Raw genomic sequence first — 25982 nt, forward strand, 5'->3', positions numbered from 1 at the left:
CTTTGCTTCCCGGACCTCTGCATCGCAGCTGCTCCTCCTGGATCCCGGCTCCAGATCCTCTGCTCCGCCCTGTGGCCAGCCCAGGAAAGATGATCTAGTCATCCAGCCTGTCCCTGCTGCCCACCCCAGCACCACGCCCAGAAACCCTCTCCCCAGTGCCCACCTTGGCCCTGAGGAAGGCCAGAGCTCGGGTGCTGTTCTCTAGGAAGTGTATGCGCATGTGGCCCCGGCTGGGGGGTGGCAGGACCTCCCCTGAGATGAGCTCCAGCAGCCGCAGCAGCGGGTACCATCAGCCAGTTCTGTGTACAGGTTCTGGATCTTGATGCCCACCTGGTCGTGGAGCAGGCATGGGAGAGGATGGAGAAGGCACAGGGTCAGCCTAACCGCACCTGTCTGCCCCATTCCTGGACCTGGGCTATGCAGCCCAGAGCATCTGCCTTGAGGAAGCAGCACTGGCCTCAGCTGTGCTTCGGGGTCGAAAGAAGGGGCCTCAGTCAGATGACCTCATAGTCGGTCCCCCAGGGTCCACTGGCCAGGGAGCCGGGGGGACAGTAGAGATGGGCTGTGGGGCACGCCCAGCTACACTCACCGGCTGTGCTGGAAGATACTGTTGATCCACTTGGTGAAGTCTTCTCCTGCATCTGCAACGTGCTGTGCCTGCAGCTTGCCAATGTGGCCCATCTCATACGCAGAGTCCATGGTGGGACTGGACTGGGAGAGCGGTCCAGGGCTCTGCCCCTGGCCTCCTGCTTCATGTGCCTGTAGCCCCAAGGAGCTGCTGGGGCTTGTGGGGCTGACCAGCCATCAGGCCTGGAGCTCTCTGGGGATGAGGAGCCACTGGACATTTCCCTAAGCTGGGGACTTTGGGGGCATGGAGGTTGGGGGAGGACTGTGGATACTGATGACTCCCTGGGAGTGGGGGCCCCTCCGTGCCAGAGAGTCCCACATTTGGTGGGTGGTTGCAGCTTGGAACCTAGCCAGGTAAGGTCTGGTCCTTCTGGCTGGTGTCCTGAGCTTGAATGGCCCAGGGCCCCTTTTGTCCCATCCCACTTTCTAAATTCTTCTTCTAGAACTCCTGCTGCCAGAGGTTTCTCCTGGGCCACAGCGTTTGCTGCTGCTCCTTGGGATGAAAAGGGCAGGTGGAAGGAAAACGGGAAACTACTTACCTTGGTGATGTGCAGGCCCTGGGAGGAGACCTGGCTGGATGGTCGGAGATGGCAGATAGGAGGGGCTGGGCGGGGAGGGAGACATCAGGAGAGGCTGGCTGGAGCTGGGGCTGTGCCATGGCCCTCCTCTTGGGCCAGCAGGGCAGGGGTGACAGCACACAGCCGGCATTGTTCTCCCACCTGCCGCAGGGCGTGGCCCAGACTGGGAGGGGGCGGCTCAAGAATGCTCCAGATCAACTGCTCCAGGGTCTCCTCCTTCATCATCCCCTGTTGCAAATGCCTTCAGCATCAGGTGGGGGTCCTGGCTCCCAAGACGCAGAGGCCCCACAGGGCAGAGCCTCTGGTCAGAGCTTCTGCACCCACTTCCGGCAGGCTGGGGCTACCCTTCTGCACCCCTGCAGAGCCTCTCCGTGAGCACCCACAGGGGCGGGGATGCGAGTGAGCCCGCTGGGCCATGGCCCTCGCACCCTCTCCTGGGGGACGCACCACAGACACACCACAGACTTGGACCGAGGCTGGGCTTTCCAGGCCCTGACGGAAATGCACCCAACCCAGCCCAGGGCTGCAGGGCGGTACTCCCTCAGGCCTGGGGCCACTTTCTGAAGGGGGTTCCCCCTGGGAAGGGGTAACCTGCAAAGTCCGTGGGAATGACAGAGCCTCCTCCAGAGTTGGAGACACGGGGTTCACTCTTTGGGGCCCCAGTGAGACACCAGCACCTGTGCTCCCTCGGCACTGGCTAGGCCTGAGGCTCAGAGGCGGGGGCTGTGAGGGAGCCCCTCCCTCCCTCTCCCTCCCCTCTCTCCCTCTCCCCTCCCTCCCTCTCCCTCTCCCCTCCCACCCTCTCCCTCTCCCTCCCCTTCCCCCCCCCTCCCCCTCCACTCCCCCCCCTCCACTCCCCTGCCCTCCCCTCCCCCTCCCCTCCCCTCCCCTCCCCTCCCCTCCCCCTCCCCTCCCCTCCCCCTCCCCTCCCCTCCCCTCCCCTCCCCTCCCCCTCCCCTCCCCTCCCTCCCTCCCTCCCTGCAACCTTGGACCGCATGCCAGAAGGAGTGAGTTCTAATTCAGGTGGCTTCATAGAACAGTCTGGTTACAGACACCGGGCTGGGCTGTGTGTCTGGGTTCATCCACCCAGCAGCCCCAGCAACACTTCAGGGAGGCGTCCCTGACAGCCCAGGCCGGTGAGAGAAGCAGTGGCCACAGCCTGCCCTTGAGAGCTGGGCAGGACCCATCACACCTGAACCCCGGCCTGTGGCTGGAAGTGAGGAGCATGCTGCTCTTGAGTGGGGGCATCTCCCCTGTATCTGAGAGGAGCCTCCACCCCTGCTGTCCTCTCCCTGTGAGGTCCCTCCTGCCACTGACTGCTTCCTGGCACTAGGAATGAACCTGACCTGCTTCCTCACCCCAGCCCCAGGTCCAGTCAGGTACCAATGGCTGTTGCTGCTGTGCCCCGCAGCGAGCACTCCACAGTGCACCCCCCACCCGGTTACTCCCACTGACCCTGCAGGTCCTCGTCACTGTCACCAGCTCATCACCCTGCCTGCACGTCAGCCGACGCCTGGCCCAATGTACCTTCCCAGAGCAAGACTCCCCATTGCCTGGTCGGGACCAGAGGTTTCCTGCCCAAGTCTGAACATCAGTGGTTCCCTCAGCTTAGAATAAGAATGCCCCTCTACTCCCCACTGTCCACATTCTCCAATCACATCAGCCCTAGCTAAAATCCTGCTCCTTCTAGGAAGTCCCCCCTTCTCCCACCTCTGTAAGCTTGTTTCACCTCCTGTTAAGAGCCTTGGCCCACAGCATCCCATGTGATGTGACCACCAGAGAACAGGATGGAGCTGCATGGCACTTTGTACACAGATCTCAACAGAGGTGGCTGTATTTGAGGTTGCTGAGCAGGGCTACGGAACTGCTCTTCTTTCTTCCTAGTTCAACTGCAGTAAAGCCACTGCACATGCTGCCAGGATCAGCTCCTCTTGTGCGGTGACTGATAGCAGCCCCTGTTGAAATGAGAATCCCTGCTGGTCAGTACAGTTCTGTGCTGCAAGTCACTGAAATTTCAAGTCAAATGGGTTTAAATGATATAAAGGGAATGTACTGGTCCACATAACTGAAAAGGCTGGCAGGAGGAGGACTTCAGGTAAGGTTTGATCCAGCAGCTCAAATGATGCCACCACAGGTGTGGATTCCCTTAGTCTTTCTCAATGCCTTCTTCATCTTCATGCTCCACAAGGTGGTTGCTGTCAGCCTAACCTCACTCCTGTGCTTCCAGCACCTCTGGGCACTTCTCTCAATGTTATTTATATTGTTGCACCAATAGGCTCACTTCTTTGTACTGCATGGTTCAGAAAAGAGAGTACATCTCTCCCAAGAGTTGGAACAGAAGTCTGAGGGGCCTGGCTCTCATAGACACATGTCCATTGCTGAACAATTTCTGTGACCAGGCAGATGAAATACTCTAATTGGCTCAAGACCATCAGGACCCACCCTGGAAAGAAGGGGTGGGGTCTATCTCCCCAAATCTCATGCCTCTGATTGAGGGTGGAGAAGTGGAGAGTGGTCTGCAAAGGAAATTCCAGGTCTGGATCACCAAAAGGGTAGATGGGTGCAAGTGTGAAAACTCCAGATGTCTACTATGGGTGGTCCAGACCTGTGAGGCATGCCAAGAGGCAGGAGCAGTGCCAGCCAGCCAGGGGCTGCACCCTAGCACTACTGCACCCTCAGGTGCTCGGGCCTGCCTCAGTGTCGGACAGAGGACATCTCCTGTGAACGCTCAGTGATGCCCTGTCCGCAGCCTCGGAAGGATCTCCTCCATGGTCCCCTGAAGTCTTGGTTTCCAGTCACTCTCAGTTGGGGTGTGAGCCTCCCTTGGGGCCTTGCTCCCAGACCTGGTCTCTGCCCACAGTGGATGGAGGTGTTTTCTGCTGAAGAAGCCCGAGTCTACCACCCAGGGAAGATGCAGGAAGAGTCAGGGGTCACAGGGATGGCGTGCAAAGGGGCACACCCTCCCCTTAACTCCTCTGCCTCGTTTCAGAACGGTTCCAAGGGATCCCTGCTTTATTCCTGAGACAGCTGGCACACAGTCAACTGAAAAACCAGAGCCAATGGGAAAAAAGTAGTGATTTTTTTCAGAAGTTTATTGATCAGTAGACTGGGTCTTTTTTTGACATTTCTAAACAAGATTACAAAAAAACAGAAGCATTGTGTATTAAATGCATTGGCTAATTGACACGTCACCTGGTATACTCTTAGATTCTGCCCATGTTTACCTGGAAAAACTCAGTGGTTATCCGTCCTAAGAAAGTTATTTGCCACATTCCATGGAGGAAGTAAATGGTGCCTCCTTAAATGCTTTCCTTATCTCCAAGGCAATCTGTCCAGGGTATCGTTCTGGGCATCAAGGAGTGTAGCCATAAAGCGGGAAGGTTCTGGTGGTGGCTGTCAGGCCATGACTCTGGTGGTTAAACCCCATCCTAGGCGGCAGGCTCCAGTACAAGACATTCCCAGTGTGGTGCAGGGGCGGCCCCCCAAGACCCAGCAGACATAGCAAAGGACCGTGGTTGGGACAGTGGGGCCAGGACTCTGCTGAAGCCTCTCCTGCGGATTTGTAAGGCGGGCAGCGGTTGGGGGAGAGCACGAGGCATTTGGCTTCTCGTCACATGCTCTCTGACCCACCTGGACACCAGTCCCATGAGATGGAATAAGAATCCAACTCCTTAAGGCCCACGGTTCTGTGGGAGGAGTCACAGCCCCCAATCCAGGCATTATTGCTGCATGATGACAAGTGTTCCGGAGAAGCCACTCCAGCCCTGGAGAAGTGAAAGCCAACTGAATGCCTGGCCCTTCCCACAGAAGAGCAGCCCCAACCTGGGTCATCCAAGTGTGTGTGACGAGGAAAGAATCCATGTAGGATGCCAAGCGGGTTGGACATCAGCGTGTGGCCGCAGAGCTGGGGGATCTCGGCAGGTCTCAGTGCAACGCTTCTGTACAGACGGGCTCAGGAGGGCCTCGCCAGCAGGCTCACAGTTTGGAAGTCGACTTCGGGAGGAGTAGGCAGAAGTTTTCATTTTTTCCCCCTAAACTCAAGACTGCAGAAGTTTGTGTTGTGCGATACCGTGTGCTGTACAGAAAACAGACTCAAGATTCTTAGGTTTTCTTCTGTGAAATCATGGAGAGCATGAAGATAGTTTCAGAGTTCTGGAGTTTACCTACTTCCACGCCCCCTGCCCCATCCGTGAGCACTCTGCAGAGGGGGTACTTGGACAGTGGGGTGGTGCGGGGAGGACAATACGGTCGGTCCAGGTGCCCAGATCCCAAGGGCTCCATGTTCCCGGCCCTGCTGCATGGGGTCAGGGGATAACGGGTGTTTTGGACACAGGCTTGAGGAACTCTGTGCGGGTCCTGGGACGATATGGGTCCTTGCTTGGCCGCCATCCCTAATGTCTTTCAGTGTTTTTCTTTCCAATCAACTATTTATGATGGGTGACTTCAGGTTTTAAGAGAAGATATTGAGAAAAATGGACATGTGACTTCCTTTTTCTTCCTTTTTTCTCAGCATTCAGCTGCCAGATGTCCTCCCACCAGAGGTCATGGGGGTGGGGTGGGGATCACCCATGAGGTGCTTCCATCCACGTAGAACCAGAAACCTCCTCTGCGGCTCCTCTGAAACAGTATTCCTCTACATCCATATATAGACAAAACTTGCCATATGTACATATATACACATTAACAAGTGGCCAAAATACATACTCTTGTGACATACGTGTATATATTTATCTTTATATATGACAACTGAGCTGAGTTAAAGAAGCAAGATGATTGTGAATGGAAATAATCTAACCTTGGCATCTCTATACCTTTCGACAAATGAACTCTCTCCTCCTCTCTCAATCTTGCCCTCTGCTGGATCCACTGTGCTTACACACCTGTGTGGTCCTCGTGCATTCACAGAACTATCTACTGGAATTACAAATGTCTCTTTTCTATGTGTCTAATTAATTTAAAAGTACTCACTAAGACTAAAACCATGTTATGTATTTACTTCTCTTAAAACTAAATTATGTAGAAAGTAAGCTAGGGAGTGTGAGGGCTGGCATCTGGATAAATGCTTCTCTAAAGTAAACATTTTCTTAAGTCTGCTGTTCTGCCCCTGATGTCACAAGGGACACCAGAAACAAACAAACAAAAAAAACGAGTGTTTTGGGAGACTTAGGTGTGACTGTTTGGATTTCATTCATTTTTGGTGCCGGCAGGGTCCCAGGCTATGCAGCCATCACAATAGTGATGAAATATCATGTCTCTCTTATTGCATAAATAATGGTGAAAGGCACCTGCATCCCCCAGCTGGAGCCCACACAGCTGGGAGGGTGACCTCCCCTGGACACAGGCATTTGGGCAAGTGGTCCAGAGAGGTTCACCCAGGGCACCCAGGGAGGGAACATCAGGAACTGATGTACAGGTAAGGGCCCAGATCCTACCTCGTGAGGCATTCATGGTATGAACCACACAGTCTTTTGAAGAAAAGGCTTTATATGAAAGATTGCATCTTGTTTCTGTATAAAGGCCTTTATCCTTTATATAGAAACTATATTTAAAAAACTAGTCATAATAAAAATGCCTATTTTTTATAAAAATAGTGTCTAACGCTAGTAGACTGACCTTGGGCTGGCCCCCCGTCCCCTCTGTGGCCACAGGGCCAGGACACTGCACGCACCAATTCATGTTTTTTCTGGATTTAAATCCTGCCATTTTCCAAGGAGCGTTGGGGACGTGTAACCACGCTAACTGAAGACTGGGGAGAACCACCGCTTTTCTTACTCTAGTTTAAGTATGATAAACTTTGCTACAACCTGTTGCCAGACAAGTAAAGCTAATCTTCAGATTTCAACGTGACTTGAAATGAATACTAGAACTCTTGCCACGGGTTAATAAAGGTTGTGAGTTCCAAATTTCTAACCAAATACACCTTTGCTGGGAAGGCCGCAAGGTTGGGGGAGCCCTGGGAGGGCCGGCCAGCAGGCGCTGGGATGGATGCTCCCTGCGGCCTGGCCGCGGGCTCTGCGGGCCCACAGAAGGGACGGGGACACGCAGAAATGGTGCGTCCTCCTCTCAAAGCTGGGGCAGCAGTCTACTCTGTGGTAGACAGTTTGGAGAGAACAGAAACCTTCTCAGCTCTTCTTTTTTTTCACTCCAAATAGAGCAAGAGACAAAATAAATAAGCTCGTCTTTGCTGCTTCCCGGTGCTCTCTGAGGGACAGCCAGGTTCAAAATGATGGACAGTCCAGTGAAGCCCAGCAGAGCCCCCAGCTGACACGCCCTGGCTCCTGGGATTCCACATCTGGGCTTCTCTAGGCTTTGGAGGACTCCTTGGACGATTTTCCTTTCTTCTCAATGCTTCCATCCCTGTATCCACCCCGTCCCCCCAACATTTTAGTAGAAACTCTGGGAATTTTAAGGTGAAAGGATCTCATCTAATGTCCAGTGTTTGCCCTCCCCGTTCTACAGATGGGGAAACTGAGGCACAGAGAGGGCAGTGTCTCGCCCAGGGTCGCTCAGTGAGTCAGTGGCAGTGTGGGCCTCTGGCCCAGGCCCCCCAATTCTAGCCCCACACCGCCCTCGCTGTGTGTGGCTTGCCCCTCAGTCGGCGTTCGGCAAGGATTTCCTGTGGGAGGGTGGCACGAGGTGCGGGGGCAGGCTGTTGGGCAGCTCGTAGCCATCGAGCTTGATCTTGATGAGGTGCTTGGCCAGTGCGAATTCCTCCTCGTCCAGCATGCCGTCGCAGTCACAGTCGGCCAGCTTCCAGATCTTGCCCAGGACGCTGTTGGGCAGCTTGGAGGTCACCATCTCCTTCTTGGCGTTGACGCCCGATATCTTGCCGTTGACGGGCGACAGGGTGTAGAAGAGCTCATCGTAGACAGGCTTGTCTTTGGCCACAACCCACTCCTCCTCATCGGCGCCCTCCTTGGCGCCCTCCCCGTAGCCCTGGTTGAAGGGGCCCTCGGCGGTGCCGTCGAAGGCCCCGCCCTGCACCAGCTGCGTGGGCATGCTCGTCTCCTCCTGGCTGATGAGGCTCATCAGGGACGAGATCTTGCTGCTCAGCATGTTGTCCACGGCCTCGATCAGCTTGGGCTTCAGCGAGTGGAATTTGGTGAAGTCATAGCTCTCAAGCTGTTCCTGGAAAAGGAGAAGCCACAGATTTGGTTAACATCCTCCCTGCAGGAAGCAAATGAGGAGAGGGATGGCTGGAGGGGACAAATGCTCCCTTAAAGCAGGCAGCCCATGCTCTGGGCTGTCCAGAGCTCTCTCTCTCTTTGGTGGGGTCCCCACATCCGAACCCACCAGACACAGGAGTGGCTTTTGGAACAAGAGACAAGATGCATGGGATGCAACATTTTCCTACAGTAGCTAATCTGGGCTGGCAGTGGCATGAGGGACGGTGATCCCCTAGGGCTTTGAGACAAAATTCCTTTCACCCTGTCTTTTTTTAAAAAAGCACTCTAGAGATCTACTATTTTATCTTTTAAAGTATTTTACCTACCTTACATACTTCAGTTGATTTTCACAACAATGCTGGGAGTCAGGAAGAGCAGGTATTAATAACCCCATTTCACAGAGAGCACAAGGGGTGTCCTGGCGGAGTCAAGACAATAGCCCATGCCTCCTGCCGCTCGACTAGCCTCTTTGTGCTGTAACATGAAGCTGCGACAGAGCTGTCAGTAGAACTAATTTAGGTAAAATGATTACTTAAAGACGACGTTGATCAGTTAAAAAAATGTAGTTTAGGGTACAAATAGGTACAAGTTGAAATTGGAAAGAGAGAAAGGAGTAGGGATGGGAAGGGCAAGTATAAATGCAGCCAGTAGAGCTGAGTAGTACTAGCATGGTCAGGGCAGGTCTCGGCTGCATCTCCCAGGACAGCTGGGAGGAGCAGACAGAGCACAGGGTTTGCAGATGGCCCTAGGGGACGCGGCAATTGCCTGGCCAGGATGGGAGCCAACTGTAGATGCCACAGAGGCTCTGTGGATGGCTCTGTAGAAACAGTCCTTCCTGCCTTGGTTACCCTTCCTTCCTTCCTTCCTTCCTTGCTTCCTTCCTTCCTTCCTTCCTTCCATCCATCCATCCATCCATCCATCCATCCATCCATCCAACATTTACTGACCATTTGTTATGTGCCAGGCCCTGTTCTGGGATATAAATATGAAAAGCCACAGTCTCTGCCTTCAGGGAGCTTATATTTCAAAAACGGTTTGACTTACAGTGAAACAATGATAACACGAAATAGAAGAAAGTCATGAACAAAGGGAAAACCAAGTAATTGAAAGGAAGAGGAGGGGAATCATCACATCAGATAATGAAGGCTGAGAAAAGCTACACTCCTCAGCTGCCCTGGCTGGGGAGCCGGCGGGGGTGGGGGTGTCACACCTCGCTGTTGGCGGGGAGAAACCACCTGTTCATCACAAGAAAGACAAACCTTCTCTGGCCCTGAACTGTGGAAGTCACTTAGGCAATTGTATAAGGGGCCTCAAAGATCTAGTGAAAATGTCTTAATAGCAGTTTTGCCAAACAAACGCAGAGAATTCCAGGTATGGCAGTTTTTATATGGACTCTACATGAAGTATGTCTGTTTGGACAATCCTAGAGGGCCAGAGAGGGGCCAGCCAGGTGTGCAGTTTTCTGGAGATGAGACAGGGAGGCTCTCAAGAGAAAGAGCTTTCACATTCCCCTCAGACCTGACTGTTCTGGACAGAAGTAATGGGACAGGGAGTTAAGAAAAAACAAAGCTTTGTGCTACCACAAATATTACACTTTCATTGTAAAAAATTGGGGAAAAAACTGGTAAACAAAAATAAGAATCTTAAATCACTTATAATACCATCACCCAGCAATGACTTTTGCTAACATTTTTGGGCATACGTTTATAGCCATTTTTACAAACACACACACACTCTTTAACTGAAATAAGACCACACTATTTAACAACCTGCATTTTAAAGAAATAATATATCACAGCTTTCCATGATATCAATTTTTATACAACCTTTAAAATTTTTTTTTAATTTGACTTAATTTTTAAATTGAAGTACGGTTGATTTACAATATTGTGTTATTTCAGGTATACAGCACACTGATTCAGTTTTATATAAATATAAAGTGATTTGGTTTTATATATACATATACTTTTATTTTTAAACATCTTTATTGGAGTATAATTGCTTTACAATGGTGTATATATACATATACTTTTTCAGTTTCTTTTCCATGTTAGGTTATTACAAGATATGATATAGTTCCCTGTGCTAGACAGTAAAAACCTGTTACTCAGCCATAGAAAGGAATGAAATATTGCCATTTGCAGCAACATGGATGGACCTCGAGATTATTATACTAAATGAAGTAAGTCAGACAGAGAAAGACAAATACCATATGATATCACTTATATGTGGAACCTAAAAAATAATACAAATGAACTTATTTGCAAAACAGAAACAGACTCAAGATACAGAAAACAAACTTACGATTACCAAAGGGGAAGAAGGGAGAGGGATAAATTAGGAGAATGGGATTAACAGATACACGTTAATATATATATAATAGACAAACTTATTTTCAATAGCTACATGATATTGAACTGTATAGCTGGGCCTTTCCTCATGTACCCTGTCCATGTAATTGGAAGTTTAGGTCGTTTCCAATGGAGAATCAAAATTGTGGTCTCTAGGGTGTGCTGGCAGGGCAGACATTCTAGGCTGTTATTCTGAAGTGGAGCCCTGAGCTTTAGACGGTGGAGAGGACAGAGCGGAAAGCAAAACAGCCTGACATATCTTGGAAAGGTGCCCCCAACACTCTTCTCAGTAGCCAACTCTGTGACTGTCAAAGCAGGCTGGCCTGGGCTGCCACCTAGCACTCAGCCTGAGCTCAGCTCAGAGTGGTGGGGTAGCACAGGCCTGGTTTCTAAGGTACATTCCAGTTTTCATGTCCTCCATCCTCACTGACACACCACAGTCACCTGCACGTCATCCCAACATCAGCACCAAGCAATGCTGCTAACACTTTGGGGTCCTGCTGCCGGCACCTCGGTCAGCCAAGGGAACTGAGAAGAGAAAGCCTAGGAGGAGAGCAGGCAGCCTACACAAAAATCCCAGTGCTGCTGGGGTAAACAAGTCTGGATTCCCCTGGGTGCATGAACACCTACCCTATTTCCTCATGAATGAGCCTGAGCTCTGGGCACACACAGAGCCTCTGTGTCCGGCCAAGTGGACAAATGAGGGCGGTGCCCACCCAAACTTTCCACCCGCCTGCAGGCGACATGGATTCAGACTGCAAACCTCTGGAAAACTAGCCAGGGGAAATGGCCACATATTGGCAGGGGTGGACAGGAAGCAGCGGCAGCAGCTGTTCCCACCCCGGAGGGCACGCATGAAGTAAGCCCTACACTCTCATCCCTGTGGTACCCGCCTGCCCAGCCCTGGCCAGGGGGGTGGGGTCCAAGTTAAACCACACCATCACTGTCCTCCACCGGGGTGGCTCCAAAGCTTTTTATTGGGATGAACACACACTGGAGAATTTAAAGAGCTACCCATCAAACAACTGTATGCATCAAAGCCGCCAAGCGCGGGATCCTGGAATTCCCCCACAAGAGACAAAGGTCAATCCCAGCCTAGCCTCTTCTGGGCTCTCCCTTGCCTGCTCACTCCCAGCCTGTACCAGAAGCTGTTTTTGAATCCACTTGGATGGTCTGAGCAGATGGGGATGGCTCTGCCGCCCTCTGCTGTTGAAATGTTTTTTTTCTATTTTAAGATTTTATTATTTTTTAACATCTTTATTGGAGTATAACTGCTTTACAATGGTGTGCTAGTTTCTGCTTTATAGCAAGGTGAATCAGTTATACATATACATATGTTTCCATATCTCTTCCCTCTTGTATCTCCCTCCCTCCCACCCTCCCTATCCCACCCCTCCAGGCGGTCACAAAGCACTGAGCTGATCTCCCTGTGCTATGCGGCTGCTTCCCACTAGCTATCTACCTTAAGTTTGGTAGTGTATATATGTCCATGCCACTCTCTCGCTTTGTCACACCTTACCCTTCCCCCTCTCCATATCCTCAAGTCCATTCTCTAGTAGGTCTGTGTCCCAGTTCTCCAAGGAGGACAACTGCATCAGCAATCAAGATGGCCTTGCTCGTGTTCCCTCATTCTGCAGCACGGACACGTCAGCACAGCAAAGCAGATTCCCTCCCCAATGGGTGTAGGGCTGACACAGGCCCTGGGCAAAAGCCTGCAAAATACAATTGGCTCTTTGCTACGGTCAAGAGTCACCTTGACCAGCTTGGAGAACAGAGACTTAAAGCCGGCCCTGGTGAGCTCTCCGTGAGATCCTGGGGTGTGCAAAGATCATAATCAAGTCATCTCCAAGCTTCTGCCCCTGCCGCTGTCCCAGACACAGTAAGGCTGAATGCCTGCGTTGGGGAAGATGTCAGATGCTCAACAGACTCAGGGATGTGGAGGCCTTGACCCACACCAGGAACCCCCAAAGCTTCCTGGGTGACAGCAAACTAGCTTGAAGTAGTGAACACACCCTCTGGGCTCCAGGCCTGCCTTGCTCCCTGGGGATTCCCTGAAAGGACTGGGGTGGTATGATCAGGGCCTGGCTGGCTTCCCAAGGAAGAATCCTCACCCAGCTTCCAGGGGTTTGCTCCAGAAACCACTGGTCTGTAAGCCCTGTGGGAGTCAGGCCTAGGTCAGGGTCTGAGAAACTCATTACCCTAGAGCCTGCTACGATATAAACATACACTAACTTATTAATTAACCTACTCAACACGTATTCACTGAGTACCTGCTACACCCCAGGGGCTGGGGATATGGCCGAGAACAGGACATGGGTCACTGGCTTCATGGAATTACAGCCTTCTATGGGAGACACTAAATAAGACACTGAGTAAATGAATTATACCACAGCACAGAGACACTTATGTTGTAACAAGGAGCACAAGTCCCAACAAGGGGCTTTGCTGCCAAAACGTCACTGCCAGTTACAGTCATAGCAGCAAAACTGTAACCCAGAATGGACCTCTGTAGGGGCAAGGATTTTTATTTTTGCTGTTTGTTCAATGATTTATTCCAGGGGCCCAGAACAGCGCCTGGCCATAGTAGACTTAATTACTATTCTTAGGTGAACGCACAAATGAACACAGATGATGGTAGGACTGTGTGGATGGTAGGCACCCGGCAGGTAGGACCCCTGCTCCCAGTCCCAGGGCACCCAGGAGTCCAATGAAGGGGCCAAGGTGCCTGGTGCGGCGCCTAACCACAGGGTTCTCAGTGAAGGTTCAGGCCCTCCCTGTATTGCCCGGCTACATGGGCCAAGGCTGCTCCCGAGACCTGGGGTGAGGGACTGCCCCTGTGACCAGCTCTGAGAGGCCTGGATGCCCTCTGACCGGCCAGGCCCAGGCTAGCATGGTCAGGAGTAGCTCTGGTCACAGAGTTTGCTCCCTCCGTTCAGGAGCTCCCTGGAGACAGGCAGGGGAGGCCTGTCAGGGAGACTTCAGGTCTCGGGAGCCGCACCTTGTGGGTCGGGCATCAAGGGAGCCTCAGGAGGCCAATGAGCCACAGACATCCCATCAGGCCATCGCGAGCACTGTGTATTTACTCACAGCTTTCATTTCAGTCAGGAAACCAATTTCCCTTCCAAAGTATCTGAAGGATGCCAGGAAACAGCTGTCCTTCAGTTTGGTCATGGGGTACAGGGCATGACCCAAGGGTGCGAAAGCAGAACCTGCTCAGGAAGAGGCCCCAGGAGCCCTCAAATTAGCCATCTTACGACCAGAAAAAAATCCAATTTATCCTCTGAGTACAGGAATATCAACTTTACTTCTAAAAAAAAAGTGTTTCTATTTTTTTTTTTTTTTTTTTTTTTTTTTGCGGTATGCGGGCCTCTCACTGTTGTGGCCTCTCCCGTTGCGGGAGCACAGGCTCCGGACGCGCAGACTCAGTGGCCATGGCTCACGGGCCCAGCCGCTCCATGGCATGTGGGATCTTCCCAGACCGGGGCACGAACCCGCGTCCCCTGCATCGGCAGGCGGACTCTCAACCACTGTGCCACCAGGGAAGCCCCTATGTATTTTTTTAAGCCGACTAAATCATATTTGACTAGATCGTATATACCAGATGCATTCACCCTGATCCCAGGCATCACAGCAGTAAGTGTAACCCACTCCTATTTCAGTGTGTACGTTATATACAGAGCGTTTACATTAACAAACCCCTTAGGATCGATGCTTCCCCTCCTGCGGCCTGATCTTGCCTCTGCACCTGTGCTTCCTCCTCCCTGACCCTCCCCCGCAAACCGACCCCCATCCCCACCCCAGGCAGGCTGGCAGCTCACAGGCCCAGAGTCTCCAGGGTGCAGCCAGTGTGCTGTACGCTCTCTTTGGCCCATGTAGATTCTTTGAAATTCTGAGCCAAAATTTGAAAACCAGGGTACTTTACATACAAATCCAGATCTCCAGCTTCTCATGAAATATCCAGGCCTGCACTCCCACGGGGCAGCAACCACTGGGCAGGATGGGGCCTCCCCACTGAGCGGGGAAGGGCACACGCTCCCCAATCTGCTCCCACCGTGTGCCCTGCAAGTCCTCACTCACTGCACTTGCAGAATTGTTTTCCTCCCAGTAGGGACGTGTTTCTCAGGACCCACATCTCTACCAAATGTGAGAAAACAAGAGGTGGTCGGAGGGGGCACCCCAGTTTCCTTTGGCGTGGCCCGCCTGCCTCACTTGTTTGAGTTACTTCTGGCTGGTGGCTGCAGGCATCTGAGTTGTGTTGCCTGCTTTCCAGAGAGGGCTGTGGCCTCCAGGGCAGATGGGTCCTTGCACCGGACAAGGAGATGGTCAGTCAGGCTCTCTGAGGAGCCAGGTGAGGCGGCCTCGCTCGGGAGGGCATGGTCAGTGTCAAAATCAAGGTCACCTAACACCATGGCGGGGAGGTGGACACACGGGTCAGGCCAGGGTGGCAGCACCCACTCGGGGTCACCTGGGGCTGCCCAGACACATGTCAGGGAGATTCTGAAATTAGGCCAAAGGCTGCCCGAAGCTGGCCTTTAAGCAAACTCTTCAGTGAGCACAGCCTGCTGTGTCTGGTGAACTCCCGCCGTGGCCACAGCCCGCCACGGCCTCTGACTGAGCCCGCAGCAGCGATGCCGCCCAAGCGCGTAATCCCACAGTGCAGGGCAGCGCGGGGGAGGGCCGGCTTCAGGAGCCCCTGGAAGTGACCTCCAAGGTCACTCTCAGCTCTAATTCCCTTAAAGTTCTGGGATTCTAAAAAACAGGTGTCGCTTCTCTGCCAGAACAACCCTGAACACAGCCTAAGGGAGCTGTTCATAGGATTTTTTTCAGGTGAGCTTAATTCACTTCTTGAAATGTCTCCCTTTTTGTTTAAATGTTTCAGGAAGCAAGCAATTTCTGCTTTATTCACAGGAGCCTATTATCATGTATTACTAGGAAGATGAATTTACCGTGTTCTCCTCCATTCTAAACCATGAAACCCAAATGTGTACCCAGCAACCAGCCGGACAAGCTGGCAGTGCCCCTCCATCCCCACTGGTGACATTGTGATGGGCCCTCTGTACCTGCATTGCCTTGACCTCGGGGAAGTCCCCTGCAGAAATCTGGTATTCTCGCTGCAGCTGAATGTAGATTTCTGGCAACCTGCTGATAAGCTCTCTCTTCTTGTTTTCTTTTCCAAATACACTTGGCATCTCCTTCTTCAGGTGGCTGATGATGTAGGCATGTACCTGAAGGGGTATATGTCAGTGAGGACGGGCCATTTAGAAGTGCACCAGAGAAGGACAAACAAGATGGCATCTTACATGCGTCACAGCACATAACAGGCATCCCCGCAAAGTCATGGTGCTCAGGACAGGAGGAGGGCAAGGACCAGGGGGGAAGGTATGGGGGCACCCGAGTGGGAAAGACCTTGGTTCTGGTGATTAACCTCAGAAGACCTAAGAGAAAGTTTCACCAGGGCCAGTGCATGCAAGCACCAGCAAATGAAGCTGGAGGCAGATGGAAATGGCTGATCTGCATGGAAATCTGTGCCCGGTGAACAGTGAGATGAGAACACCCATAACCTCCCCGTAGACAGTTTAGGCCCCGAGATCACTGAAGTCTTTTCTGCACAAGACCAGCTGCCTAGGGCCAGGCCAGACAGCAGAAGCTCCGTCTGAGAGAGGGACCCCTGGTACATGAGGGGGGAGCCCCAGAAACCTTGTTCACCCAGGGGTAGCAGGCCTGGCACTGTTACCCAAAGGGTGGTGAATCCTGCTGGGAGGGCTCTAGTTGGCTTTCGTCACTTCCTTCCCTAACATTTCCACCCTTCTACTGATTTCCAACTTTAGGATGTTAAGAAACACTCGTTACGAAAGTTCTCTCTGTACAGCAGAAACTAACAAAACATTGTAAAGCAATTATACTCCAATAAAGATGTTTAAAAAAAAAAGTTCTCTTTGTATACCTAGAGTTCTACAGAGTAATTTAGAAGTCAAGAAAATAACTAAAATAAGAAAAGATGAAAAACAGGGCAGTGATTACAAAAAGAAAATGACTGTGTAGCTATGGAAAATCCTATTAAAGAAAGCAGAGGTCTACTATAATCTTGTGGAAGAATGGAAATTGAATAAAGGGGGTAAGCAGAAACATCCCATGGCTCAGCTGAGGGCCTCTGTGTATGGACATACACTGGGCACAGCCAAAAACATTTTGCTAAGATTTGAACTCTAAACTAAGTGCATAATGCAAATGCTGACAGGCTCGGACCAGACAACGCTAACTTCTCCATCTACATAAAGGTCATTTTAACATAAGCACACACTGAGCTGCCTGACTATTGCTACAAGTATAGATTGGGAGAGATGCTTCTAAACCTTCCTGTCGCTAGTAAACTTATTTATTTATTTATTTTTAAACATCTTTATTGGAGTATAATTGCTTTACAATGGTGTGTTAGTTTCTGCTTTATAACAAAGTGAATAGTAAACTTACTTACTTTTCAAATTAAAACAGCTTAAAATGTTTACACGATTCTTTAAGATAACCAGAGAAATCCAAGGTTTGGGAATCCTTTTATTTAGAACGATGGGCTTTTAACTGCATTCCTGAGGATATGATGAATACGTGGTAAAACTAGTAAGACTGGTAATTTCCTTGCCTTGGTTAGTGAATGCCTGGCTTGGTTTGGATGAGGCTGGGGACGGCCCTGGGTAGGTCCGAAGGCCTTGGCGGGACCGCCATATTCCATCGGGGAGAACCAACTATCACCAGCTGTCCTTGCATCATTTCCTTGGCCTCGGCCCTCCTGGATCCTCTGGACTGGGCCTGTGGACCCCTCTCTCTTCCGTGCTCTGGCCTGCCCTGCTCTGGAGCCCATCCCAGCTGAAGCAGGAAGTCCCACTACCTGCTCAGCTTCCCATCCACGAGGGCGTCTTTCCAAGACCCCTTCCCAGAGCCCAGGCCTGGGGCAGCTGCCAGGTCCCTGCAGAGCTCCCCAAGCCCCCTCCCCACCTATCAGTGTGGTACCTGGGAACTGCCAGGCCCCTGTGCAGGTAAGGCTGACTCCCCACCCAGCCCCTAGCTCCCCTGGGAATGGCACCCTGCTCTTGAACACCGCCTGGTCCCCAGGGGCCTGCTTTCCCTGGGCTGGGCTGCAGGTGATGTGCCCCTGCCACAGCCCTCCACCCATAGCCTGGCACCTGCTCCCTCATCCCTGCCCTCATGGTGCTCACCGCTGATGACTGAGGCTGCTGGATAATGGGCCAACCTTTGACGCCAGGCCTCCAGGGCCCTGATGTAACTGGGGCAGTTCCTGTGCCAGGTCTCAACTCCCTCCTCCTCCCACCTGCCTGGCTCTACCTGAGTCATGACCCTCAGGTGACCTGCTCATGCTGCAGGCTGCTCTCAGCCTCAACTACTGGCCTGTTTCGTGGAAGTCTCCTGTTGTACTGCCTCTGCATGGCCTCCCCCTCCTGCCCTTCCCTGGGCATCCTAAGACAATAACCCAGGGTCAGATTCTATGCATGGGCCCTGCCTTTACGAAGCTTGTCAAGTTACAAGGTAAATTATAATCCTTAGAATCACAGAGTATTAAATCTGGAAGGGGCTCCCTATATCTGACTGAATTCCTGGTTCCAGGAAGTTCATATGACTTACTCAAGGTCACGCAACTAGTTAGGAGATGCCAAGCTGGAAGTAGCATTTAACTATCTTACTGCCTCATTCCCTGTCTTATAGAATTAACTGCTTTTTGTGGGTATGAATTAAAAATCGTACTGAAGCTGCTGAAGTCTGGAATTCAAAGTGAACTATGTCCTATGGAACAACTTTGAGGTTTGGCTTCTGATCGTTCCTAACTCACAGGGAAGCTTTGGGAAGGTCATGTACTCTTCCCTCCCCATGCATAGAAAATGGATACGTTATGGCACACACACTGCGAACACCACGCAGAATGTGGGAAAGACTGCAATCTTCTAGCGGGACGGTGCCTTGTGATTTTCTAAGGACTCTCGGTAAACAAGGGACAGCCTGGGTGGCTGAAATCCCCAGTCAACTTGAAAAGCTCGTGTCTGCCTTTATGTGACAAAGATTTGTCTCCAAACAAACGCAGGACCCGGGGCCAGATCCGGCGATGGTTCAGGGAAGGAGGTAGAAACAGTCTGATCTTTTGTTCTTTATAATAAGAGAAAATTAATTTAGAGGAAGAGGAATAAGAAGGAGAAGATGGGGAGAAAGAGGAGGTGGGCAGGATGGGACTGCGTGTTTGAAGGCCGGGTCAGGCGCTGCCACCGCTGCCCACGCGCTCGCTGAGCAACCCTGGGCAAGCTGTCTCCTCCCCAGCCTCGGCTTGCTCACCCCCAACCTGGGGATTACAGCCCTTACCTCACAGGGCTGTGGTTATGAGAATCGAGAGAGAGCACAGATTTGAATGTACTTTGTCCTCTAGAAAGGGGGCTAGAAATGTTGTTATTGACTAATGGCCAAAGACCTATAGCTGGCGGGGTAGTAACGCCAGAGGAGGCTTGTGGCTATTTAGTCCTTACTGAATAATGAATAGACTCTATATATTTAAATAGAACATGATGAATTTGGGTTCCAAGTTCTTCATTCACAAGTGAATGACACTGAACCCTGCGGAACGTTTGAACATTGTTGTCTTGTTCAATTCACTCTTTCCCTTATATAAAACTAGAAAAGCCCCAACTCATCAAATGCTGATGACCAAGGGTAAGTCAAATGGCTCAAAATGTCAATTTTTTTCTGGGCTAATAACTCAATGAGGAGAAAAAGATGTACTCCCCTTTAAACGAACAGGGATTTATAGTTCACATCTACACTCTGACACAATCTCATTAACTGTGTCCATGACAAGTGTTTGTATCTCCAAGGCTGAGAAGCATGTACACAGAGTAATACTGGGAATTTCCACTGTGGGCTTGGAGGGCAACCCCCAGCAGCAAGTGCTGGAAGCTTGAGGTGCTCATGGACAATAGGAATGGAAATGCCCATGGAATTTGGATACTGGGGAGACGTGTGGGGGAAGTCAGGCTGGGATACATTGTTCTGCACTGGGCAACCTTAGAGTTGCCCAGGTTTAATATGACCTGACGGAGATCTGCATCTTTGCAGGCCCAGCTGGAAACGTGCAGAGAACATTTAACCTCTGGGGATCAGCACATTTTATATATATATAAATTTACTTTTATTTATTTATTTATTTATGGCTGTGTTGGGTCTTCATTGCTGTGTGCAGGCTTTCTCTAGTTGTGGTGAGTGGGGGCTTCTCTTGTTGCAGAGCACGGGCTCTAGGTGTGTGGGCTTCAGTAGTTGTGGCACGCAGGCTCAGTAGTTGTGGCTCACGGGCTCTAGAGCACAGGCTCAGTAGTTGTGGCGCACGGGCTTAGTTGTTCCGTGGCATGTGGCATCTTCCTGGACCAGGGATTGAACCTGTGTCCCCTGCATTGGCAGGCAGATTCTTAACCACTGCGCAACCAGCGAAGTCCCTGGGGGTCAGCACATTTTAAAATTGGGTTTACTATGATAAAAAAATTTCAGTTCCTAAACTAGAGACCCAGAAGATGAACCCATGGGGTGGTAAGAGTGTGAGGCTTCAAGATGCAGCTGATTGGCTCCCACTTGGAGGTTTGTTATTCTGTTGAAATCAAAGCTGGCACCAACAGCACATATGATTCTAAGAGCCTTAAACGGCATGTGAGGGGGCCTACCCAGTCATCTGATGGTGGCCTTCAAAGAGACAGGCTCTCCTGGGTGGACACAAGTACTGACACACCCCCAGTAGCTTGGGGCTGCCAACTGAGCTATTTTTAAATGCCCCCTGGAGGACTAAGCATCAAAGGGATAGTCATCAGCCACTGCAGAATGATTTTTACATAACTTAGCCTGGGTCCATGTGGTGAATTTCAAAATGTCTAACTTCTCCCCAGAAGGAATAGGCGGTGCAGACAGACCAGAAAGCTGCCCCTGCACGCTACACGTGACTAAGAGGAGAACACGCTGTGAAGACGAAACTAAATTGCACAGAACTATAGTAAACCCCCCAAATCAATGACCTCTCCTTTTCTTTCTCAGTTTTAGTTGTTCCTTCCTCAAATGTTGACTCATTTTTTACTGAATGAAGGTTTCCAAGTGGGTGGGAACCTTTCCTATCCTTGGGCAGCGTGCTTATAAAGGGTGGGGTCTTACAGTAAACTTGCCTTGCTATTTACCTTTGTGCATTTATCCCATAAACTACTATGATTTGGAGTTTGAACCTTATTTCTTTAACTTGGCTATTTTAATTATAGCTGAATAAAACTAAATTCTTATTTTCTAAACTTATTTTGGGCTTTCCCCAAATAGGTTACTCTACAAAATCATGAAATGAAACTTGACTAGCATCTTAGATTGTGACATCCTTCAAAGAAGGATGTCTACTGATATCATAAGATACAATCTTTGATAAATGGCACTCTAAAGGTTTCCTGTTCCTTGAAACAGAGAGTTGGGGAAAAAATATAAATAGAAAAAGCAGGGAAATCATTAAGTTTCAAGAGATCTTTAGTAAGAGTGCCATTTTTCATATTATTAAAATGTCATCTTGGGCTTCCTTGGTGGTGCAGTGGTTAAGAATCCACCTGCCAATGCAGGGGACACGGGTTCGAGCCCTGGTCTGGAAAGATCCCACATGCCGTGGAGCAATTAAGCCTGTGCGCCACAACTACTGAGCCTGAGCTCTAGAGCCCTCGTGCCACAACTACTGAAGCCTGCGTGCCTAGAGCCCGTGCTCTGCAACAAGAGAAGCCACTGCAGTAAAAAGCCTGTGCACCGCAACCATGAGTAGCCCCCACTCGCTGCAACTAGAGAAAGCCCGCGCACAGCAACGAAGACCCAACGCAGCCATAAATAAATAAATAAATAAATAAATGTCATCTTTATGATACCTCAAGTTTGACTACTGCAGAACCTGGCAGGACATTAACAACGCATTTCTGGCTTTATTTCTGGATGAGGCACAAATTCTACCTAATTATGGTGGTCTATAAATAGACACACTCCATACCCCAACTCAGATCTGTCACCTCTCAGGTGACATCTGAAAACTTATCCTTTGCATGCTTGCAAAATGACAGCTCGACAAACCTCTAAACTTTGTAGGGTTTACGTGGATGGATAATTTTATAGAATAAACAGAATGACAGATTAATGCAGAATGCAAGGGCATAATAAGGAGCACCCAGATGTTGTCCACTCTGGATTTCAGGTGAATGCCTTCCGGACCAGGGAGTCAGGCCCACTGGAGTTTGAATCTATATTTTGTAACTTCAGGCTGGGGAGCCTTGGGCAAGTTATGTCACCTTTTTGAGCTTCAGTTCCCTTTTGTGAGAAATGAAGAGAATGCCCAACTCTGTGCACTTACTGACAGGATCAGACCCTCAGGAAGGGTTGGCTTACCAAAGGAAAACTGGATCAAGAGAGATGAAGATTAATATATCAAAACCAAAGAGCATTTTTATGAAATAGAAACACTGCCAAGAGAAAAACTCAGGTGACTCCTTGTCCATTTCAGCAACAAGTTCACAAATGGAACATAAAACTGCAGATGGTGTATAAAGTGGATGGCATTGGTTAGTGGCCAAGGCCACTGTGCTGAGTTCGGCTTCTTCTCTGCCCAAGACTGTTTCCTGCCCCCCTCTGCAGTGTGGTGCTGCCCCAGGAACACACTGACACTGAGAAGCTCAGGCTGGAAACATCCGTACTTCAAACATTTTCCTTTATGAAAAGGAACAAGCCAGATACTATTCTTAGGGAAAAAAAGACAAGCTTTTTTCCTAGAAGTAAGCTCAGCAAGTTGACCGCCCCCTGCCCCTGCCCCCCGCCTCTACACAAGGGCTTTCATTATTCCCGGCGTCAGTACACAGCAGCATTCTGTGCCTCTCTAAACCCAGGCCATGCTGGCCCCTTCACAGGGCCCAACACTCAAGGATGGCAGCGAAGTCCCATGTGCTTGGCACCCCCAGTGAGCTCTCTGCTCTTTATTTATTTATATGACTAATGACAGCTGCGTCTTCAGTCACTAGGCCCTCAGCAACGACTGGTAAATTAAAAACGGCCATGGGCATTTAAAAATAGTTTAAAAGATCTTGAAATCTGCAAAGGCTATGACGTCATTTACCAGCCTTGGTTATAAAATCACGTTGGGTACTACGTACACTGAAGGTAAAGTTCAGCTGTATCAGCTGGAGGAGAGAAAGACCACACGCTGGGGGGTGGGTGGTCACTAAATGGGCAAAAACGGACTTCCTGCCACCCGGGACGAGCAGGGGAGGGAAATCATGTCAGGAGAGCTATAAATCAGTGGATTTACAAGCCTTGCAGAACTGGAACAAAAGTGGCTGTAGTTCGGGAAGGAAGCAGATGGTACTGAGAAGAAAAGTTCAAACAGCAGTGACTCACAGAGCACAGGTGACTGCAGATTAGCTGGGCCGCATGGGAGGAGGGCATGAGCACGCACTGGGTGGGCAGCTGAGCAGAGAGGAAAAGAGCAGAACCAGGGACTATGGGTGGGGCTGGGCCGCCAGGGAGGCCTCTCGACATAGGAGGGATGCTGCCCTGTGAGCATGCTGGCATAAGGGCGGCGATGACGAACCACGAGGAGGCGTTGCACGGCTGGTCACCCGCCCGGAAGTCATCCTCCGTGGAGCCCTCCCCGCTCCCCATCCCGCCCCGGCGAGGCCCCCTCCTCAGAGCACAGTGTCCACACCCCAGTCACACACAGCTCCCCATTCTGTAAGGGGGGGTTCTGCACCCCCTCCTCCCCCAGACCAGGCTGCCCAGCCCTGGCCCAGGGATGCTGAGCAGCTGCTGACTGAATGAGGCAAAGTGAGGAGAGTGTGAGGAGGGTCCCTTGCAGAGGCTGCCGCGGGGGGTCTCCGGCTTACCTTGGCCAGCCTCGCTCGCTTGATGAGGTCATTGAGTTTGCGCACCGCCGCCTTCTGAGGAAGGCTCTGGATGTCTCTGAACAGGTCCTGGGCCTCGGCCTCGAAGAGCCGGCGGTTGTCAGTGTTCTGCAGGGGCTGCGCCCAGAAGGAGCCGATGTAGACGCGCAGCACCTCGGGAGTGTTGATGACCTTGCCCAGGGACCACATGAGGGCCCCGTAGACGCGCATCAGCTGCTGCGTGTCCACTTGGTCAGCCTTGTTCAGCACCACGCGGATCTTGTCGTCCTGGCCCCGGAAGGCCTTGATGGCCTCCGAGAACTCGTCTGAGATGTCCAGTTTGTGCGCATCGAAGAGCAGGATGATCCTGTCCACCCGCTCAGCAAACCACTGCAGGACCTGGCAGAAGTCATACCCTGTGGGGAGGGAAGGGCACATCAGTGCAGGCGGTTGCTGCGGGGGACACGCCTACCAGGAGGGCTTGGAACCCCCTGGGTCTCCAGCAGCTGCCGAGGAGAGAGCCCCGTCTCCAAGCTGGAGGCAGGGGAGGCCTCGCGACCTGAAAACCATTTCACATGGGGCCCTCTGGGCTGGATGCATCGAGTCAATGCTGGGGACCCTGGGGGCCCTTCCGTGGGACGAAATAGGGGATACAGAGGGGCTCGTGGTCACTTTGATTGGGCAATGCTTACTTCCGTACGTGTAATTCCATTTAGTCCCCCAGGAGTCTCTTGTTTCACCTAGCACAGTCTTTTGGCTCAATGGCAAAATTGATCAATGGCTCTGTAAAAATGCAGGCCATGGGTCAAAAGCTCTTAATTTCTGTCAAAGTCTCACCTTTCTGAAAGTTCCAGAACTGGAGAAGGAAGAAAACCTAGAGGCCGCTTGGAGTCCCATGGGGTGTCCAGGAAGTACCACAAAAGAGAAATCACCTTCTCTTTAAGTTTTTAAGAGTGTTAAAGAGATCAAAGGTTGGCCTGGCCAAAACTGTGACCTATATTTATCATTTGGACTATTTATATCCTAAGTATGTTGTAAATATTTTAAAAATTGTGTCTCACAGCCATTCCGAGAAATGGTCTCTCGCCAATTTCTTTCTAAAAACGAGTAGGCCCATGACAATTCTGTTTGGTTCACTTTGGCCACGTACCAATACACTCCAAATCATGCGGCTAAATCAACACTCCTCTGCGCTTGTGGTCAAGATTTTCAGGCATTTCTCCAGGGAGGCAAGTCCCACGAGAAGCAAACAAGAGGGGCCAGTTCCACAGGTTTATTTTTATTCTCAGTCTGATTAGCTCTGGACTCAGAGCCTCAGTGCAGCCCAATCAGAACCCAGATGGGATTCTTCCTGACCCTACTTAAGTGCTCTTGCCTCTTTTTTAGATTCTGAAAACTTCCAAACACCTATAACAGTCTAGAGAATAATGTGATGAATACTGACATACCCACCTTGTACCTTTAAGAAATTTTGACACTTGGTCTTGTTTGCTTCACATCCTTAAGAAAATTGAAGTCTAGTTTATTTATACAACAAAATACCACATAGCAGTGCGAATGAACTAGATCCTCACTTGTCAGCACAGGCAAATCTCTCACAAATTGGTGAGTAAAAAATCAGCTTCAAAAGGACATGTACAGTTTGAGAACATTCACTTACAATGAAAAAAACAAAGCACCACTCAACAGCCTATGGATATATATATACTACAGCACAGAAAAAAATAAGCTACACCAGTTCTGGGATTCTGGTTGACTCTGGGGATGGAGGGAGTGAGGCATCTAAGGTAGATGACAAAGTGTCTAAAGGAGAATGAGCTATTAGGCAGAAATAAAGGGGGTCCGCAGACTAAAGTTTCCATGAATTGAAGAACAGGTGTAAGGGGAGTAGGTGGACAAGCAAACTGGATTCAGACACATTTAAATAAAGAAAACATTCAGAAATGCTGAAGCCCTCTGTGCACCCCTCCCTAAGCCCTAGCCTCAACCTCTTCTCCAGAGGAAACCACAGCCCCCAGACGCAGGGCTTTATGTCATCACACATGTACGTATGCTGCCAGCTCAGGCTTTTCACTTCTCTTTCTCTCTGCATCACTCCCTGACTCCACTGGGGACAAGGAGGACAAAGGTAGTTCCCGGAATGTGGGCCAGAGTTTATTTTCATTGCTGTCAGTAGCCAGTTTAGATCAGAGGAAAATCAAAGACCTATTGAACGGGTCACAGAGTAGTATGTGGATATACAGAGTCAAGACTCCACTCGAGTTCTGTCCCTCTGAGGCTAGAACAAACCTCCTCCTAAGGTAACACAGGTTCTGTCATTCGAAGCTGACTTGTGTGCCAGAGAGC

At 50.7% G+C, this 25982-nt stretch overlaps 2 protein-coding genes across 2 annotated transcripts in view; both read right to left on the minus strand.

Annotated features, from left to right (window-relative positions):
- SPTBN5 (spectrin beta, non-erythrocytic 5) overlaps positions 1–4166 on the minus strand; it is a 46888-nt gene extending 42722 nt beyond the window's left edge. Inside the window, 5 exon segments of the mRNA XM_073799900.1 lie at positions 164–282; positions 285–330; positions 586–730; positions 732–1433; positions 2935–4166. Coding sequence (XP_073656001.1) covers positions 164–282; positions 285–330; positions 586–730; positions 732–805 — 384 coding nt within the window. The 5' untranslated portion in view covers positions 806–1433; positions 2935–4166.
- Positions 4167–4279: 113 nt separating this feature from the next.
- The window catches only part of EHD4 (EH domain containing 4), an 89624-nt gene continuing 67921 nt past the window's right edge, over positions 4280–25982 (minus strand). The window contains exons 4-6 of the mRNA XM_004321089.4: positions 23640–24052; positions 15783–15947; positions 4280–8333 (exon numbers count right to left, since the gene is read on the minus strand). Coding sequence (XP_004321137.1) covers positions 7797–8333; positions 15783–15947; positions 23640–24052 — 1115 coding nt within the window. The 3' untranslated portion in view covers positions 4280–7796. The remainder of the gene's footprint in view (positions 8334–15782; positions 15948–23639; positions 24053–25982) is intronic.

Source organism: Tursiops truncatus, chromosome 2 (assembly GCF_011762595.2).
Source record: "Tursiops truncatus isolate mTurTru1 chromosome 2, mTurTru1.mat.Y, whole genome shotgun sequence".
In the NCBI taxonomy this organism is placed as follows: Eukaryota; Metazoa; Chordata; class Mammalia; order Artiodactyla; family Delphinidae; genus Tursiops; species Tursiops truncatus.